General features: G+C 37.5%; 2 protein-coding genes and 1 long non-coding RNA gene across 4 annotated transcripts in view; 2 read left to right on the top strand and 1 right to left on the bottom strand.

Moving 5' to 3' along the window:
* The window catches only part of LOC309656462, a 1,106,578-nt gene that overhangs the window by 246,652 nt on the left and 841,215 nt on the right, over positions 1-18,711 (top strand). The gene's annotated exons all lie outside the window — the stretch shown is intronic.
* The window catches only part of LOC309656435 (uncharacterized protein), a 199,890-nt gene that overhangs the window by 163,553 nt on the left and 17,626 nt on the right, over positions 1-18,711 (top strand). The gene's annotated exons all lie outside the window — the stretch shown is intronic.
* ITGA8 (integrin subunit alpha 8) overlaps positions 1-18,711 on the bottom strand; it is a 182,947-nt gene that overhangs the window by 48,107 nt on the left and 116,129 nt on the right. For both annotated transcript variants that reach the window (XM_082452760.1, XM_082452761.1), the window contains exons 22-24: positions 16,438-16,517; positions 11,101-11,181; positions 1,779-1,884 (exon numbers count right to left, since the gene is read on the bottom strand). In XM_082452760.1, coding sequence (XP_082308886.1) covers positions 1,779-1,884; positions 11,101-11,181; positions 16,438-16,517 — 267 coding nt within the window. The remainder of the gene's footprint in view (positions 1-1,778; positions 1,885-11,100; positions 11,182-16,437; positions 16,518-18,711) is intronic.

Here is an 18,711-nt window from a genome sequence, read left to right on the forward strand (position 1 = left end):
TGCTTATTAGGTGGCTTGTTTAATTCATATTATCAAAGCAACATGGCATCCTTTGATAAAAGTGTATTTTGAGAGATGAGATTAGCCTGTAAGAAATGTTCAACGCTTGCTTTTGGCACTACTGGTTATTACCCTAAAATTTTATGATCCATTTTGCTCAGATTAGAAACAGGGCTGCCCTGAGAATGACTGAGTTTGAATGTTTTCAGACTTTAAAGTTTCACCATTCTTAAGGAGAAACTAGTGCACACAAGGTTTGATAAATTATTTGACAATAATTTTTCTTCCAGCTAGGTTCTTAATCTGAATGGCCTTGGGGACTGTGTTATCCTTTTGTTATCAAGAGAGCTTAAGCCAAAGCGTTGATCCAGCTTTGGACAGGGCTTCTGATTCTGGAGCACAGGTTGGGCACATGGCAGGCTTTCATGTTGACACTGCACAGGAGCTGATGCTTCTTCCCCATACATGTAAGCAGCTCGTAGGTTTTGAAATGGCTTTATTGTTATCCTTAGAGAACGCTATTCGTGTCCCCTGTAGCTTGAGATGAAAGTCACAGAACCGTTGGGTCAGTGGCATGCATGACACAAGAAAGGGATAGGGAGCATTAACCAAGAAGGAACCTCAAACAGAAAAGGGCTTGGAACATCATTTTCACCAGATTTCCGTTCCTGGCCCCTTGAAGATGAACAGGAAAAACTGTTCTCCACTGATAGAATTTACTTTATTTAAAAAAAAAAAAAAAAAAAAAAAAGAACAACTATTAAACTAACCCTTTACTATATCTTGGCTTCTAACTATAAAAAAATTTAAATGTTTCATATAATGTGTTCACAAAGCTCTTCCCTATAAACAATTTAACACTTGAAGTGGGATCAGATCATCAGAGCTTTATCAGGAGCTCCTGGTTTGCTTCTGTAAAAATCAATGGACTCTTTTAAATCTCAGAATAAGATACATGTCTGATTGGGGTTAGTCGAATGAACAGTAAAATTATTCTTATCTATCTACCATCCACCCACATTATATATGCATTTCGGGGGGTACAATTGTGACTAATCCATACAGTTTTCTCTGTCTGGTAACTTCTGGTTGGTGACCCTTTAGTTTAAGAGGTGGGTGGGTTTTAAAAATAGCTGAAAATGTAGGAAGAAGTGAAATAAAGTCTACGGAGCTAGTCATTTTTAGAAGTAGGCTGTCCAAACATTAAAAGAGAGGAAATAAAGAGCATTTAAAAATGAACAGGGGGGCTTCCCTGGTGGCGCAGTGGTTAAGAATCTGCCTGCCAATGCAGGGGACATAGGTTTGAGCCCTGGTCTGGGAAGATCCCACATGCCACAGAGCGGCTGGGCCCGTGAGCCACAACTACTGAGCCTGCGCATCTGGAGCCTGTGCTCCGCAACAAGAGAGGCCACGATGGTGAGAGGCCCGCGCACCGCGATGAAGAGTGGCCCCCGCTCGCCGGAACTGGAGAAAGCCCTCGCACAGAAACGAAGACCCAACACAGCCAACAATAAATAAATAAAGAAATAAAATTTAAAAAAATGAACAGGAACAAGATAAAATGTTTCTCACTGTATAATGGCTCTCGCCACTAAAAAGCAAGTGGCCGTAGAGTGGTTATTTAACAGGACACTCCCAGCACCCACTGCAATATGAGAGCAAACGAGGACAAATCTAGGCAGGAGATAAACAGCTCCGACCTCAGATCGATGTCTTTTATTATTACCAAAGAGCATAAGAACAAACCCTGAACACAATTTCAAAGAGACAACGGCTACCTCATAAATATGTTCCACCAATGGTCCAACTCCCTCCTCCTTGCGGGGCTCCTCTTCCGGTTCCCAGTTACGAATGGGCAGAACGACCTGCGGAGGGTGGGATACCCTGAAACATGGAATGTGACGTCAGTGGCTGGTGTTGGCACATGTAGAGAACGCTTCACTTGTGTGGAGTACATTAACAGCAGCGGCAAAGAGTGACTGTCAATTTATTTGAATAGATATTTCCCGCAAGGAAAAAAGTAGTGAAAGTTTTGTTCAGCAAAATCACTAATAGGTAAGGGTCTGAAACATCTCTTAATTAACTGGTCTCTAGCTCAGAGATTGACTATTTTATAGCATCTCCTCTCTTGGGCACTAGGGGGCAGAGCAGAGAGCATGCCTGAGCTGAGATGGTTAATTTCACATATACATACGTAAATACATACATCTATCTATAGATCCTGTGTGTGTGTGTGTGGGCGTCCGCGTGCACGCGTGTGTGTGTACAGGATTTATAATCCATGCTTTACGCCATATCAAGAAATGGGACATTTTTGTGGATAAAAATCTAGAATTCTGTGTGGTGCGTGAAATGTCCAGTTGTGACGAAATACCGTTTCTAGTTAAATACTTAAGAGTGGAAAAGTGGCCACTTGTATATTTCTCCTCCTTAGATTTCTCTGGCTTTCCATGAACTCAGGCATACCTCTCACAAGGCCAGGCCCAGAGCCAAAATAAAGCTTGATCAAGTTCTAGAGTTATTTTATAGATAACTGGAAGCGTGAGACAGAGTGAGAGAATGTGAGAGTTACATGGTAGAATCATGTAAGTAGGATATTAACTTGTTACATAGGTATTTTTGCCTGCTATTTACACCTAGAAAGGGAGCACATGGCATTATTCCATATTAACAATTGATTGCAAACTAAATTGTTATTGTTATATAATCTTAAAAAGGATAATTCCCCCCAAACAATGCTTTCTAGCAGTTTTTAGGTAAAAGGTATCTTAAAAAGAATTCTCAGACCTTCAGCTAACTTCAACAGAAAACATCTCTTGGCAATCCGAAGTCTTAAATGCCCTTTTAAGAGTACCCAGTAATTAGCACAGCCTTTAGCAACTTCAGATGTTATCTTTTGGGTAATGTTTTTCTAAAGCAGAAAGCAAAATGCATTGGGTTAAATTCTGACCCTAGGGCAAATAATTTAATTTCTGTGTGTCTCTATTTCCTCATCTGGAAAATTTTGATAAAACCCTGGGTTGTACACCACAAATGATTGGAAAACATGTCAAATGCTTTTGGTCAAAGTTAATTTCGCTTCATTGTCTCCTAGGGGTGGATGGGAGACATCCATTTTTTTAAACTGACAACCCACAGAAATGTTTCTAAATTGTAAAGCCCTTTGCATTCATCCTTCATATATACCACTAGTAACTAAAAAGTGCAGAGCACAGCCTTCTGGACTGATGCTTTACCGTTTTCTACTTGTAGATCAGTTTGTGATTATGCCATGCTCCCCTTTCTGACTTGATTTGATTAAACCAAGTTTGGATCACTCATAGGGGACGTGGTGAGGAGAAGAGAAGATGGCAGGGTGATTTCATCAGAGGGATGCCCAGAGAGCTTGGGCTTCCATTCCCAAAGGATCTTGACAACCTCACCACCCAAAGCTTTACTTTGCTCTCAGTTTAGCCACAGAGAGTTGGTTCCATGCTCTACATCCGTTGTGAGGCTCTAGGGAAACTTTATTTATTTATTTTGGTATAGAGAAGAAAAAAAATACAGAATAGAAGCTGAGCCCATTTTCTCTGAAAATGTTTATTCCTATGGTCATCAATCCTGTAGGGCTGGTCATAAATTTCCTAGGACCAGAGAGTCATAAATTTAGACCTTGGCAGGTACTGTGGAGACAACGTGCTCAAACCTCCTCATTTGATACATGAAAATAAAACTGATGACCAAAAATGTAGGGGGTTGGTTGCACGTGAAGACGAGGGCTCAGGTTTACTAAGCACTTTTCGCTCTATTTCCAATTTACAGTGCTCTGTGGGGGCCATTAGGTTGCAGTGGTTTTAGTAAATACAACTGAAAGAAACTTCCTGGCCCATTTGTGTAGCAAAATCAAATAGAAATCTATAAAGAAATATACAGTCTATCACAGGGCATGGGACAAATTCAAAAAGTATGGCTTACAAAAATCAGTTATCTATCCTCTAAGACCTTTTCAAATCTGGGCAAACCACAGACAAAGAATGGCTCCCTAAAGATTCCCAACTACATAAGTGAAACATTGTTTATTGTTTTCAAAGTTATTAAGAAAGAAGATAGCAAGTGAGGAAGAATAAAAGAGAATGTGAACAACTAATTAGCCTAAGAGGTACAGCCAGTGTAGTAACCTAACAACCCGTACTGAATGGTCTTCACATTCTGAGACAGAGCGTTATTCCACGGAGACCTAAGAGGAATAAGACTGGGGTATTCAGTGGTAACACTGGACATGAGGAGGGGATTTAAGGGGAAGCAAGGAATTCGGTTTTTTACAAGTTAAAGTCTATATGTTATCAGGGAGTTCAAATCTAATGATTTGGTTGTGTGGTGTGAGCCCTATTTTCATAATCCCATTTCCAATCCCTATTAGTCCCAAATAGCAAAGACTATCATTTGTTGTATGGAACAATAATGTGTAGGTTGGCTCTACCTGCTATAGACAGTATCTATGTAAATCATGGTTATCCATGATTGCAGTCTCTCTTAACACAAACCCACTCAGTCCTGATTATTTTGCCAAGGATACAATTTTATTTTTATTTTGTTAAGAATTTTTTTTATTGACGTATAGTTGATTCACAATGTTGTGTTAGTTTCTGGTGCACAGCAAAGTGACTCAGTTATACATATATGTGTGTGTGTATATATATATATATATATATATATATATATATACTTTTTCAAACTCTTTTCCATTATAGTTTATATCGAATATAGTTATGTGTGCTATACAGTAGGACCTTGTTGTTTATCAAGGACACAATTTTATTACTCTTTGTGAGCTCAATACTATGTGTGCTGCCTCTTATAGCCAAATTTACTTCTCTGCAGGTGTATGCTAAATTAATCCTTTGTACCAACAAATGACATGTAAATCTGCTTAAAGACAGTGTTGACATTATCTGGCTTTGAAACAAATGGGACAATTCGCAGTACTTTTTTTTCCCCCCATTCAAAGAAATAAATCCATTTGAGTTTATTTTTAAAATTATAAAAACAACAGTAAATTTTAGAAAAGAATTATTAGATAAAATATGTTGGAATAAACACCATTGGACTGAACATGGAAGATTTTCAACACACTAGCTGTTTTCTCCTTGAAGAATTAAACATTGGAACAAATATTTTTGCTGAGTACTTGGAGGAAAGAGCTTTACTTTGCAAAATGGTTAAAAAAAAACCCTTTATCTTAGAGAATAAACTGTGGAAAATTGTTGGATATTAATCTAGCAATGAAAATAACCACCTACATGAGAAACCCAATTTTAATTACCTATTTTGATCATTGGTAAAACAAATAGAAAGTTTCCTTCTTTTTTTACTTAGAAACACTGGTGTCATAAGTGATTGCAGAAATATAATTTAAAATATTAATCTCTTAAAATGGATATGTGAGAATAAATACAGTTAAATTAAGCACTTAGATGACTTGGACTAAAATTTATTTTGGAATTAAGAAACAGTTTCAATTTATTTTTGGTAAGCAAAACAAAGATAAGCTAAGCTTAAAGAAAGAGACAAAATTTCATATACACTAGTTGTAAATTTTAAAAAGATATCAAAATAAGATAGTAAAAATAAGATAGTAAATTTTAAAAAGATATCAAAATAAGATGGTAAAAAGTAATGCTTGTATTTTCTTCTCTGATTTTTTAATATAGTGTTTTTCTCATCAAGAGGGACAGCAGAATTAAATTAAAAATGCACAAAAATGAAACATCTAGATTAGCTGCAAATATCTCTAAATCAAACAAGTCACTTCCTATGAGTCAGCTCGTGAGTTAAAGAAGAAATTACAAAGCAAACTGGGAAATATTTTGAGCTGAGTTATAATGAAAACCCAACATATCAACATTTTGGTATGCTGCTAAAATAATATTACAGGGAAATTTATAGCACTAAATGCTTATGTAAGAAAAGAAGAAAGTCTCTAATTCTACATAGAGGAACTAGAATAAGAAGAGAAAATCCAACCCAAAATGAACAGAAGGAAAAAAATAATAACGACAAAAGTAGAAACCAATGAAATAGAAAACAAACAAAACAAACAAACAAATAAACAGAAAAAAAAGAAAAATCAATGAAACAAAAACTGGTTCTTTGAAAAGATCACTAAACACTAGCCAGATTGATTACGGAAAATGAAAGGGAAGAGAAGTTACAAATTGCCAGTATCAGAAATGATGAGGGGAAACCACTAGAGGTCCTACAGACATTAAAAGGAAAATGAGAGAAAATTATGCCGAAACATGTAACAACTTAGATGATTCTTGAAAGATGATTCCTTGAAAGACAGACTACCAAATCCCATTCAAATAGAAATAGATAATATGAATAGCCTTATATCTATGAATGCAATGGAATTGTTAAAAACCTTCCTACAAAAACAAAAAGCACCGCCCCCCCCAAAAAAACCCCAAAACTCCAGGCTCAGATGACTTCACTGGTGAATTTTGCCATATATTTAAGTTAGAAATAATACCAATTCTACACAAACTCTTCCAGAAAATAGAGAAGATGGGTAAATACTTTCATCTCATTTTAAGGAGCTAGCATCCTCCTGACACCAAAATCAGAACAAAATTGTAAGAAAAGAAAACTACAGATCAATATTTCCCATCATGTATGCAAAAGTCACTAACAAAATTTTAGGAAGTTGAATCCCACAATATATAAAAAGGCTAATCATCATGATTAAGTGTGCTTCTTGCCCAGAATGCAATTTTGGTTTAAAATTTGGAAACAAAAATTAACCGAATTGTCACTTCAGTGGGCAAAAAGTGGAAATCATTTAATCCTCTTCATAGACACAGAAAACACATTTGACAAAACTGAATACACATTCGTGTCAGAAATTGTTAAGAAAACTAGGAAAAAGGGAACATTCTCAACTTAATAAAGGCATCTATAACAGCCCTGCAGCTACCATCAGACTTAATGGTAAAAGACTGAATGTTTTCTCCTTAAGATCAAGCCAGGGTCTATCAACAAGGCAAGGCTTTACCTTTTACTTTTACCACTTCTATTCAGGCTTGCACTGGCAGTTGTAGTCTATGTAGTAAGAAAAGAAAAAGAAAAAGAAATAAAAGGCAAAACTAGGCAGTAAACAGTTTAACCTTGCCCTCAAAGAGGTCTGGCCCTTGCCCTCAGCTTCCGAGAGGTAACCTCTGTGGTCTCAAAATTTTATGCTTGCGAGGAAGGAGTATCTTTGGTTTTTTGGTGGTGGGAGTGGCTCACACCAGAAAGACCAACAGAGTGATTCAGGATGGGGTGTTTGGTCACATCATCTCAGTCATCCTGGAGACTGAGATCAATTAAGTGGTCAATCAGTCAATCATACCTATGTTATGGAACACACCCTCCACCCCCGCCAAAAAAAAAAACCCCAAAAAAGCCACAACTGAACACTGAGGCTTGAGTGAGCTTCCCTGATAGCAGCATACTATTACACATCAATACTAGGAAAGTAATCCATCCTGCCTCTGCAGAAGAGAATAATGGAAGCCCTGTGTCTGGTACTTCCCCAGACTCCAACTTATGCACTTTTGCCCCTGGCTGATTGTAATCTGTATCTTCTCCCTGTGATAAATTGTACCCATGAGTATAATAGCTTTCAGAGTTTGGTGTGTCCTTCTAAGTGAATTACTGAACCTGTGGGTGGATGGGAACCCCCCAAATCTGTAGTTTGTGTCAGAAGTGAGGGATCTCTTGCAGGGACTGTTCCCTGTAACTTTGTAGCTGGTTAAACTTTTGAGCATACAGATTAGAAAGGAAGAAGTAAAACTGTCTTTATTCACAGATAACATGATAATTTTGTAGAAAATCATCACACAAAATGCTACTAAATTGGTAAGGGGGTTTACCAAGATCTCAGAATACAGACTGCATTTCAAGACTTGTTGTATATGTATACACGTATAGCTCCATGAAACAGTAGGAGGTACAGAAATAGACTCTCACAGATGAACAACTGATTTTTCAACAAAGGTGCCAAGTAATTCAATGGGGAAAGAACAGTCTTTTGAACAAATGGCACAGAAACAAGTGGATATTCACATGCAAAAATGAACCTTGGCCCTTACCTCACACCAGATACAAAAACTACCTTAAAACTAATCATAGACCAAAATGTAAAACTATGAAACTTGTAGAAGAAAACATAGGAGAAAATCTTGTGACTCCGGATAAAGCAAAGATTTAGACAGGACACAAAGACCACAAACTATAAAATATTTAGAAGTTGGATTATATCAAAATTTAAAACTTTTGCTCTTTGAACATCACTATTAAGAAAATAACAAGCCAAACCATAAACTGGGAGAGAATATTTTCAGGACACTTATCTGATCAATGATTTTGGACAGACAGCTCAGTAATAAATGGATAAAAATTTTAGGAGACACTTTACCAAAAAAGGGACACGGATGGCAAATAAGCAGTGAAAAGATGCTCAGTATCACTAGTCATGAGAAAATGCTAATTAAAACCTCAGTGAGATACTTCTCACTGACACACTTACCAAAATGGCTAAAAACAAACAAACAAATCTCAAGCACATGCTGGCAGCCACACTGCTCAGCCGGAACTCCCATGCTTTGCTGGTAGGAATGCAAAATGGAAATGGTACAGCCCCTTTGAAAAACAGCTCAGTAGTTTCTTATAAAGCTAAACATACACTTGCCATACGACTCAGTAACTCCATTTGTGAAAACAAATGTCCCAACAAAGACCTGTGTGTGAATTCCTATAGCAGACTTATTATTAATAGCCTGAAACGGGAAATAACCCAAATGTTCACCAACTTGTGAATGGATGAATTATGCACGGGACATCCATATAGTGGAATACTTCTCAGCAATCAAAAAAAAAACAAAACAAAACCCAAAATACTGATACATGTAAGAACATGGATATTTTTCAAATGCATTTATGCTAAGTGAAAGAAGCCAGACTCAAAAGGTTACATTCTGTATGAGTATATTTATATGATTTTCTGGAAACAGAGCGACAGAAAATAGATCAAGGTTGCCAGAGTGTGGGAGTGAGGGTAGGATTGACTACAAGGCACATGAAGAAACTATTTGGGGTTTTGGAACTGTTTTATAGTGAATGTTCTTGTGGTGTCATAACTCTTCAAACTGGACACCTAAAAAACAGTCAGTTTTACTTTATATAATTTATACCTCAATAAACTTGACTTAAAAACAAAACTCAAACCCTGTGAAAAGACATTTGCAATATGCATGACTGATAAAGGATTAGTGTCTCAACTCTAGAATATGAAAGAATTCTTATGAACTAATAAGAAAAATTCAAGTCACTTAGTAGAAACAGGTGCAAAAGAACGAACAGAAATTTCTCCATATAGGAAGAATAAAAAATTAACAAACACATGAAACTGCTTAATCTCATTTAGGAATCAAGGAACAGCCAATTAAACCTTCAGTTGGATATTATTTCCTCTCCATCAGATTGGCTCAAAATGAAAAACTAGACCATTTTGAAAGTTAGTTAATAATGTAGAGCAATGGAAACTCTCATCCACTTCTTGTGGGGCTGTAATTTGGTATAACTATTTTGGAAAACAGTTTGGTATTATTTAGTGAAGTTAAATAGTGTATACTTCCTGATCCTGAAATTCCACCTCTAAGCACATACCCTTCTGACCTTCTGCCACGTGTGTAGCAGGAGATAGTATAAGAAAGCTTGTAAAAAAGAAAAAATACAACCCCCAATATTCATCAAAAGTAGAATAGATACATAAGTTACTTTATAGCTTTACAATGTTATATTCTTCCGCAATTCAAATGAATGAACTATAGGCACAGGCATTAAAGTGAGCGAATGTCAAAAACATTCATCTGCATGAAAATAAACCACAGAAGTACACACAAAATTTGTGTAGACAAGGTTCAAAAGCCTCTCTCTCATAGGCTGTAGAGCATGATCATTTATAAACATGTAGCTGGAGACAAGTTGCCTGTATTTACATTCTAGCTCCCCACTTCCTAGCTGTGTAGCCTTCAACTCCTTGCACCACAACTTTCTCATTTGTACAGCGAGGGTGCGAGCACTTATTAAGAGATGCTGACATGCTGGTGTAGCACATGAAGAGATCATAAATGTTAGGCATTATTATTATTCCCTAGCCCCCTAGGTGGAAACTCAGTGGTGCCAGGATGGCATACGGGCCCCGCCCCCCGACCCCGCCGCCATTGAGCACACGGGGCAGCAGTAAGACAATGCACAATGACAACGGCTCTGAGTGCAGAAATCTACAGCTGGCATCATGGAGGAGTGTGAACCACCAGGACTCAGGACCTACAGAAAAGGAAAGGGAACTGGGATTTCTGGAGCCCCAGGGACAATTCAGCCTAAAATACCAGCTGACATTTGTAGCCAAGTCCTTAACTGTTCTGATGAAACAAGAACTAGAATAAAATCAATGAAGTCCACACTTGGTGCAAGATAAGAACTACATGCAGTCCATTTCCAATTTCTTTTTTCCCTCCAGGCACAGATTTCCCAGATGGTATTTATTCCAAGCCTTTTACTTGACCACATTCTTCCTGTCTCTCAATTGATTGCTTATTGGCAACTTCTTCAAAGAATAGGACAGAAGGAAAAAGACACAAACTGTAGAGCCCATCAAACCTCACATCTAAGACTTAGCCATTTCTTAAACTCAAGATGCGGTATGGTGAGGCTGAATTTTCATTACGTGAAAATAATTTTGGGGGAAAGTGAGACTTTTGGGCAATCACATGGTTGCCTATTTTATCTGGCTTCTTATCACTAGTTTTTTATAGTTTGATTACTGAATTGTCAGTCTGGAGAATAAAGTGATCTCCTGTTTTGATAGCCTTAGCATTATTATACAGGGTTGACGCTTACTTAGCAATGGAAAGCTAAAGATGGGTTGAAAAGAATGAAACTTTATAACCAAAGGGAACTGTGATCTCTAATACATTAGGAAAATTCCATATAGTTGTTACTAGTATTTTATCATAACTCCTATACAGAAAGCTATTATTAAAGTATAATTACTCTAATGCCTTGTTTATTACTTACCCTCTTATTTCTACTTGAGCTACAGCAGTGATGTTGATTTGCAGGCTCACAAAATTGCTGTCTGGGTTGTCCTTGTTGGAACTAAAACACAGTTGACATATGATTTAAATATATTTTCTCAGACGTGTTACTACCATAGACGATCATAAAAAACCTTCTATATATCAGAGGAGCAACATGCATTACCAATATGATCATTTGGAAAACAAAAGTATATCCATCCTACAAAATTGTAACCATTTGTAAATGGAAATGCTAAGATCCTCTGTGAGCAAAAGAAATGTAATAACTTTCCATGAGGAGACACCTTATCTGAAAACATAATATATTTCTAGAGAAGCCAACACGTCTTTGTTGCAATGACTAAGCCCAAAAGGCAGTAAGCTGAGCTCTCGTCCAGCTTCTACAAGGGACACATTCCTTAACTTCTCTGTGCATCAAGTTCATTGCGCATCAAATGGGAAAGGACAGCACAGTCAACTCCTGATTTTCCATACTAATAAAAGGAGAACTGACGTGAATAATCCAAGAGCAGCACATAATGGAAAAAGTGTTTGTGTTTGGCTCTGGAATGCATCATACCATACATTGTTCTGGCAGCAAATTTATCTTCCTAATGGTTTATTTCTTAAGTGATATTAAAATAAGCGTACTTTACTGCATGCTCACTGGCTGACTAGGGTGAGGGGTGAGGAGTGAATTAGAAGCATGGCCAGTGGAGAGAAGAAGTAAGACCCCAGGAAGAGATTAACACAGTTAGGAGATAACATATATGCTCATCAGGCACCTCAAGAATCTCAGGATAGAAGGTGCATGTTTAATAATATTTCTTTGAACAGTGGCAAAATTATTTTTAAGTTTGCTGTTTCTTTCTCTCAAATATAATTAGATATAAAATTTAACTTTAAAAATGCATGTATTAAGCAACCAGTGCTGTAAGGAAAATAAAACATCGTGTCACAAGAGGCTGGACCAGTAGCTGGGCTTTGGATGCAGCTGCCATTTGCACTCATTGTCTTACTAGGCTGTCATCGAAATCACCCTCATATTCCAAAGGATAACGCAGCTTTTAGCAAACTGGGATATGACACCACCACTAACAGGTCATGTTTATATTCAGGTCTCATTAAGAAGAGAAAGCCTCCTCTTTTTTCATCATCAAATCTCATGCAGATGCAATGGACAGGCTCTCACACTGATGAGGGTAATGGGGCATGTCCTGACTAGCTTTTGAAGCTTTCCAAATGTGGGAGCTGGAAAAGATATGATAAAAGTCTGCTTTCAAAGCAGGAAGAGACAGAATTGTTCCCACAATGCTTTTGAAAAGTCCTGTTCGATTGTATATACTGATAAGGCAACTTAAATGGCAAACACACATAAAAGACGTAAACAGGCAAATGTCAGGCTCATTTCCTGCAAAGGGGTATCACTGCTAAGCTTGTGATGAGCCTACAGGGACTTGTTCACCAAAGTTTGAACCCCAGTTTCCAGGCCACTTTATTATTATCACATCTGCGGAGGATCAGTCAACTAAAAAGTTCTGTTGTTTTTTTTTTAAAAGCAGGATTCTGACTTACTAACTACTAAGAAGTAATTAAGTAATTCCACTTGTTCCAGACTTCATGGTTCCAAGTGCATTACAGGGAACTCTTTATTTTGGAAGCTTAAGTCTAATTGTTCCACATTTTTACCCAGACCTTGTTCTAGTTTCTAGGTCACTACTGCTTTGCAACAGTGGAAATTAGAATTATAGAAAAAAAGTTTTATTTAAGTTATCCTATAATTCTATTGCATTTTGCTTCCAAGTGGTTTAAATAATACAATTTTCATGACATCCTGAAAATATAAATAGATGTCAAGCATCGAAATTGTCTTGGGACAGGAGTCTAATACGAGGCTTATAGAGGCTGTTCTGAAAAGTCACAAAAGCAGTGGCAGAATCCAAGGCTGGACCTGGATGGCTAATTAAAATCACCCTCTGTCATACAGGCTTGCCGGGGCACTTGGTACTGCAACCAGTGGTGTCAGCAAAATCTCCTGGTAAGAAAAGACACCAGGCTGGATATATAACTTAGATGCATCTTTCACCTCTTTCCTGGAAGGAAACCTCCCTCACTAATACCACTGCTCCATTCAAACAAACAATTCATCACTGCCCTGGATGCTGAGCTATTTATACCGTCGGTGCTAGTTCTTCTCAAGAAATGATGAATTTCCTCTCCATGACTATAGCTTATGTCGTGTACCAAGGATAAACATGTTTTTCACTTATTACTCCGATGCTATTTTCTTTCTCCTTATTGTTTCCTATTTTCTATTTTCTAACATTCCCTCTATGCTTTCTGTGGTCTCTGGAATGTCAGCAAAACAATACAATGTTCATTTCACCATTACTGAGGAAGCAGCTTCAAGGATGATCATAAAGATCTGTTTGTACATGGGAATCGCAAATCGAGACCAGCTCTAAGCAGGAAGGAAGATGTTTACATGTCACATAGAGCCGGGGCATGGAGAGACCAGTTAATGCAAACATTTGGTGACACAAAATATTTTAAGTTTATTAATTTTCTCTTTTGGGTTCTATTTGTGGAAAAGGATATTAAATGTGGGTACCGGTGGTCAACGTGCTCAAAAGCTTGAGTTCAGACTTGAGAGCATTTGGTTTAATTTATTTTTGGTTTAAACACATTTAAACTGAATACAAGCCATCCATTAAACACTTATGTACATCTTTGGAGCCCACCAGCAAAGCATGCAGACAAATGCTCACCACTGTATTTGAATATTAAAAGTATTCTCAAATACTTTTATCTCTAGAACTTATGTTTTGGGAATTTGATGTTTAGTATGTTGCTGTTGCCTCTCCAGTTCTTTCTACATTTCTGCATTTTTGTATTTTTCAGGATAATGTTAAAATAGTCATGAGTTTCTATAGAGTCTGAGGATGGAATATAATCATGGACCATTTTAGATGAAGAGGGATGTTTAAAATGCGACCATTTCTATTTTCCATCAAATTCAGCACTTCCTCGCTAAATTCATTATTTGAATGATGATCTACAGAATGGTTTTGGGGAAGGCATTTACAACATTATTTAGTGTCTTTTGTTCCTTGATTCAGCTACTAGTTACATCCATTCTATTATTCGAAACTGCAATTAAGGGTAAGAAGCAAACATCAGGAATTTGCTTTGCATCTTCGTACCAGACTTTCTATCTAAAGGCTGCAACTTTTATGAGATAGGTATCTTTTTCTGAAGTGATGCAAAGCTTCAAGCTACTGCAGGATCAATGTTACAGACAATGATGGTGAAAAACAGAAACTTCAGGTTACTGAAGTGTCTGGAGAGATGGTGGTCCTTCCCTATGGAGTGCTTTTTCTTTTTCTCTTTTTTATTCTGAAAACTTAGAAATATAAACAGGGGATTTTCCAAATGAAAATATTTAGGACTACCTGAACCTTTTGGAAAATATACATTTATATAGATACAAAGAAGTGATTTAATAAGCTTTTGGTAAAATGAAGGGATATGATAGATGAATTCATTCCATTTGTATCCCATCACTAATTTGGGTAAAATTTTTAAAACCTCTAAGATTCAGTAGAAGATATTTAAGTTAAATTCAAAAAAGACCTGATTATGGTCAGACAAGAACACCTAAGTTAGAAAACCTTCCTTCCTAGAAATCTATCACAAAGTTGAGGGGATATGGTTTGTGACACAGGTTGCAGATTTTAAAAATCTACTACATTCTTATAGAGATTATATATATATATTTTTAAGACTTTAAAAAATTTTATTTATTTATTTATTTTTGGCTGCGTTGGGTCTTTGTTGCTGCTCGCGGGCTTTCTCTAGTTGTGGTGAGTGGGGGCTACTCTTCGTTGTGGTGCGCAGGCTTCTCACTGTGGTGGCTTCTCTTGTTGCAGAGCCTGGGCTCTAGGCACGCGGGCTTCAGTAGTTGTGGCTCATGGGCTCTAGAGCACAGGCTCAGGAGTTGTGGCGCACGGGCGCAGTTGCTCTGCGGCATGTGGGATCTTCCTGGACCAGGGATGGTACCTGTGTCCCCTGCATTGGCAAGCAGATTCTTATCCACTGCGCCACCAAGGAAGTCCAGGATTATATATATATTTTTTTTAATTGTAAACCTCTAATTGAAGTAGCTATTAGAAAGTAATCCATTGTGTAAAGTAATTACTCTAAAAGTCATCACACTCTAATGACTTCACTTCTTGCAGGACAGAAGGTAAGTTTAGAGATTAGCCATCTTGCACACCAGTATTTGAGAACCAAATTGTAGGTACTGACTTCAGAGTCATTGTTATATTAGAACAAGGGTTGAACACACTGAGCATGTGCTGTCTATATCAGTGTTTTTCAAACTTTTAAAATTGCAGATCACAAATATATATGTGTGCGTGTATATGTATACACGCACACATATATATTTATATACATCCTACAGGATGTCTTACGACACACATTTACATGTATCTGAAAGGAATTTTTCATGAACTCTGATATATTCCATTCAATATCCTTTTCTTTTCATCCAGGTCTAGAGCCATTACATTGATTCCCTTACTGGCTAAAGGGTTTAAGTCCACACTTGGGAATCCCTGGCCCTCATGACACATTCATTGCTCTCTGTAGGTCTTTTAACTCATGAAATATTATTTTCAGCCATGAAGGAGCAAACAGAATAGACAGAGACAAGGTAAAGTCACACTTGAATCCTGGGGCAGAGTCAGCCTTAGATAAAAGGGGCAGCTCCCTTCAGGGTTTGGCTTAGAGTTGCCAGAGAAGGCCCTGCCTTCTGAGTATATGATCTTACCTGCGTCCTGCCTTGCTGCTCACAATTAAACCATCAGGGACTCATTCATCCTTGAAAAGTTAGATTTCAAGATCGCAAGCTCAAAATCTATGCTTTTTTTTTTTGCAGAAATTTTGTTCTCAGGGATTAGCTGACCCCCAGCAGAGAATGGCAGGATGTGGTAGGGGTACTGGTGCGGGGTGGGAAAAGCCATGTGCATCAGAAAGAGGAAAGACGGAGGAGCAGGTGGGGTGGGAGCGTGCTCAGGACAGAATTTTGTTCTCACACCTTGGCCTGCAGAATGGATCTCTTCTTCAAAAGCCAAAAAAAAAAAAAGAAAAGAAAAAGAAAAAAACTGAAATAACTAATAACTGAGAAACAAAGGAAAATGGTCTGTGAACGTCTGGGTTCTAATTTCAGAAGAATGTTTAAGGTGAAGGAGCTTGATGAGGGCATTCATTTCACCATGGATTCTCTTTAATACTGAATGCTGATGATATTTCAGGCATGTAAAGGTCTAACCTTCTGATTTGGAGATCGAAGTTAATGCTTATGTTTGTTTTCTCAAGTCGTGGAACTGCAAATCGGAGGCCCAGGGAAGACTAAAAAAAAAGAAAAAAATCACAAGACACTAAGTTTATTACATGGGAGGAACCTTATACACAGCATAGAAATCTTTTTAAGTCATCCCTGAAAATCCCCACCCTAGACTGCTGTCCCTTTTTCTGCTTCTACCTTGGGGTAGCTGAGACTTCGGGGCCCAGGCGATGTGAGTCCCTACATATTGTGGTTCCCTCTCTTCATTTATCCTCCTATCAACTCTTTTCCTGCCACCTTCTTTATGTGCTAAATTAAAAACAACCTAAATATACGAGAGGAGATTGATTTAGAAAACTGTGATAATTCTGTTTGATGGACATTTATGTCATCACTGAAGTTACATCTGTGAAGCCTATGCCATGTGGAAAATGCTTCTAATGTAACTATGGTCAAAAAAGAAAAAAATGTTGCAAAGTTGTATGTGCCATGGTTTCACCTATGGTTTTAAAAGGCTACCAGTGGAAAAATGACTGTACAGGAGTGAGGGTGTCTTGTTAGAAAATATACCAGGATAATATGCTGCAGTTAACGGTTGTGAGTGTATGGATTATTTTTTCCACCTTGCTTTCTTTTCCAAAGTTCTAAAACTGTTCTTAATATTTTTATAGTTTGAAAACAGCTTTTTAAAAACCTGGAGAAAAGTGAATCCAATGATAATATAAATAAGGAAGTAAAAATAATAGCTAAGACATGTAATTCTATTACTTAGGCTCTCATGCGCTGTACTAAGCCTTACATGCAATGTCTCATGTAATCACAGCATCCACACTACGAGCTATACTGTGAATGCTGACATCTTACCGTCCAGCAACAATCTGAGGGTTAGGGAGATTCAGTGCCTTGTTCCAGGTGCAGAGCAAATACACTCTAGATTTGGAACTGAAATCGCTACAAGCCAACTCCAGAACCTGGAACTCACAGCCACTACACTATGAGAATCAAACCAGCCATCAAACTCGTGTTATTATGAACCAGTAATAATATGAACTAATAATAAACCATCATTTTTATCATAAATCGTCAGTTCACTAGCCCTTACCAAACGAGCTGCAAGCCAGGTACTGCCCTGGTGGCTTTACATCTACCGTATCATTGCATTGCTCCAAACATTCCTACAAACAGGTATTCTCCCATCTCCATGTGACTTGCCCAAGGTATCACTGCTGATCGATGGAGAAACTGGGATAATAATTAGGGTATGCCTAATTATTAAGCCTATACAACCTTATGCCCCAGCCAGGATGAATTCCTTTATAATTCCAAACGTGCAATTTTCTGTCAGACCTCTGGGGCTTTGCACATGCTCTTCTCTCTTCTTTACAAACTTTTAAAGTCTTTTCCTGCTTTTTCTACTTGCAGAACTCCTACTCATGCGTCAAAGCTCAGGGCAAGGGATCCTCCTGCAATACACCCTCCAAGCCCACAGGCCAGGTCAGGCAGAAATGTTCTCTTTATCCTTTGTCTCCTTCTTTGCTACTCACCCATGACTCAACCTATGATATTGCTAAATTTTAAGTTTCTTATGGAATGGGGATTGTACATTTTCATCTTGATATTATCAGACTCTAGTTTAGTACCAGGCATATAGAAGGGGTGTAATTAAAAATGGTGAAAAAGAGTGTGCCCTTGTTTGCACACTTCCAGTGATGGGGAGCTTACTATACTGTGGGGAGGCCTGTTTAATGTTGGTCTTTTATTATTCAGCATGAGATGAGGATACCCTAAAGGTGTGACAGTTTCATACTGATAAGAGACATATGTTCTTAACTAGAACCAAAAGCCAGATCTCTGGACATTGATTCTAAAGAGCCTTTGTTGAGCCACTATTTTTTTTTTATTATCCTACTAGAGAGACGTTGTGAATTTTTACAAATCTTATCGGTATATAAATATTTTACATTACTAAAGCTATTATATGAAAATGATGTTACTACTTACAAATCAGAAGTAAACTTCTGAATACAACCTTGAATTCTTTGTTAAAATAAAACGTCACTTGAAAACTACTTTTTAAAAAATATCAGGACTGGGATAATTAATCCTGGCAATTTGTGATGCTTTAAAATAGTTAGGACTACTTTTACATTTGGAATTTTACTACAACCCATTGAGAGTATTCTTTTAGAAGTACAAAATGAAGAAGTAAATAAATCAAAGCATTTTATAACAAAACAGAATGCAATAAAATTTGATGTG

This window comes from Balaenoptera physalus (genome assembly GCF_965194825.1).
Source record: "Balaenoptera physalus genome assembly, chromosome: 2".
In the NCBI taxonomy this organism is placed as follows: Eukaryota; Metazoa; Chordata; class Mammalia; order Artiodactyla; family Balaenopteridae; genus Balaenoptera; species Balaenoptera physalus.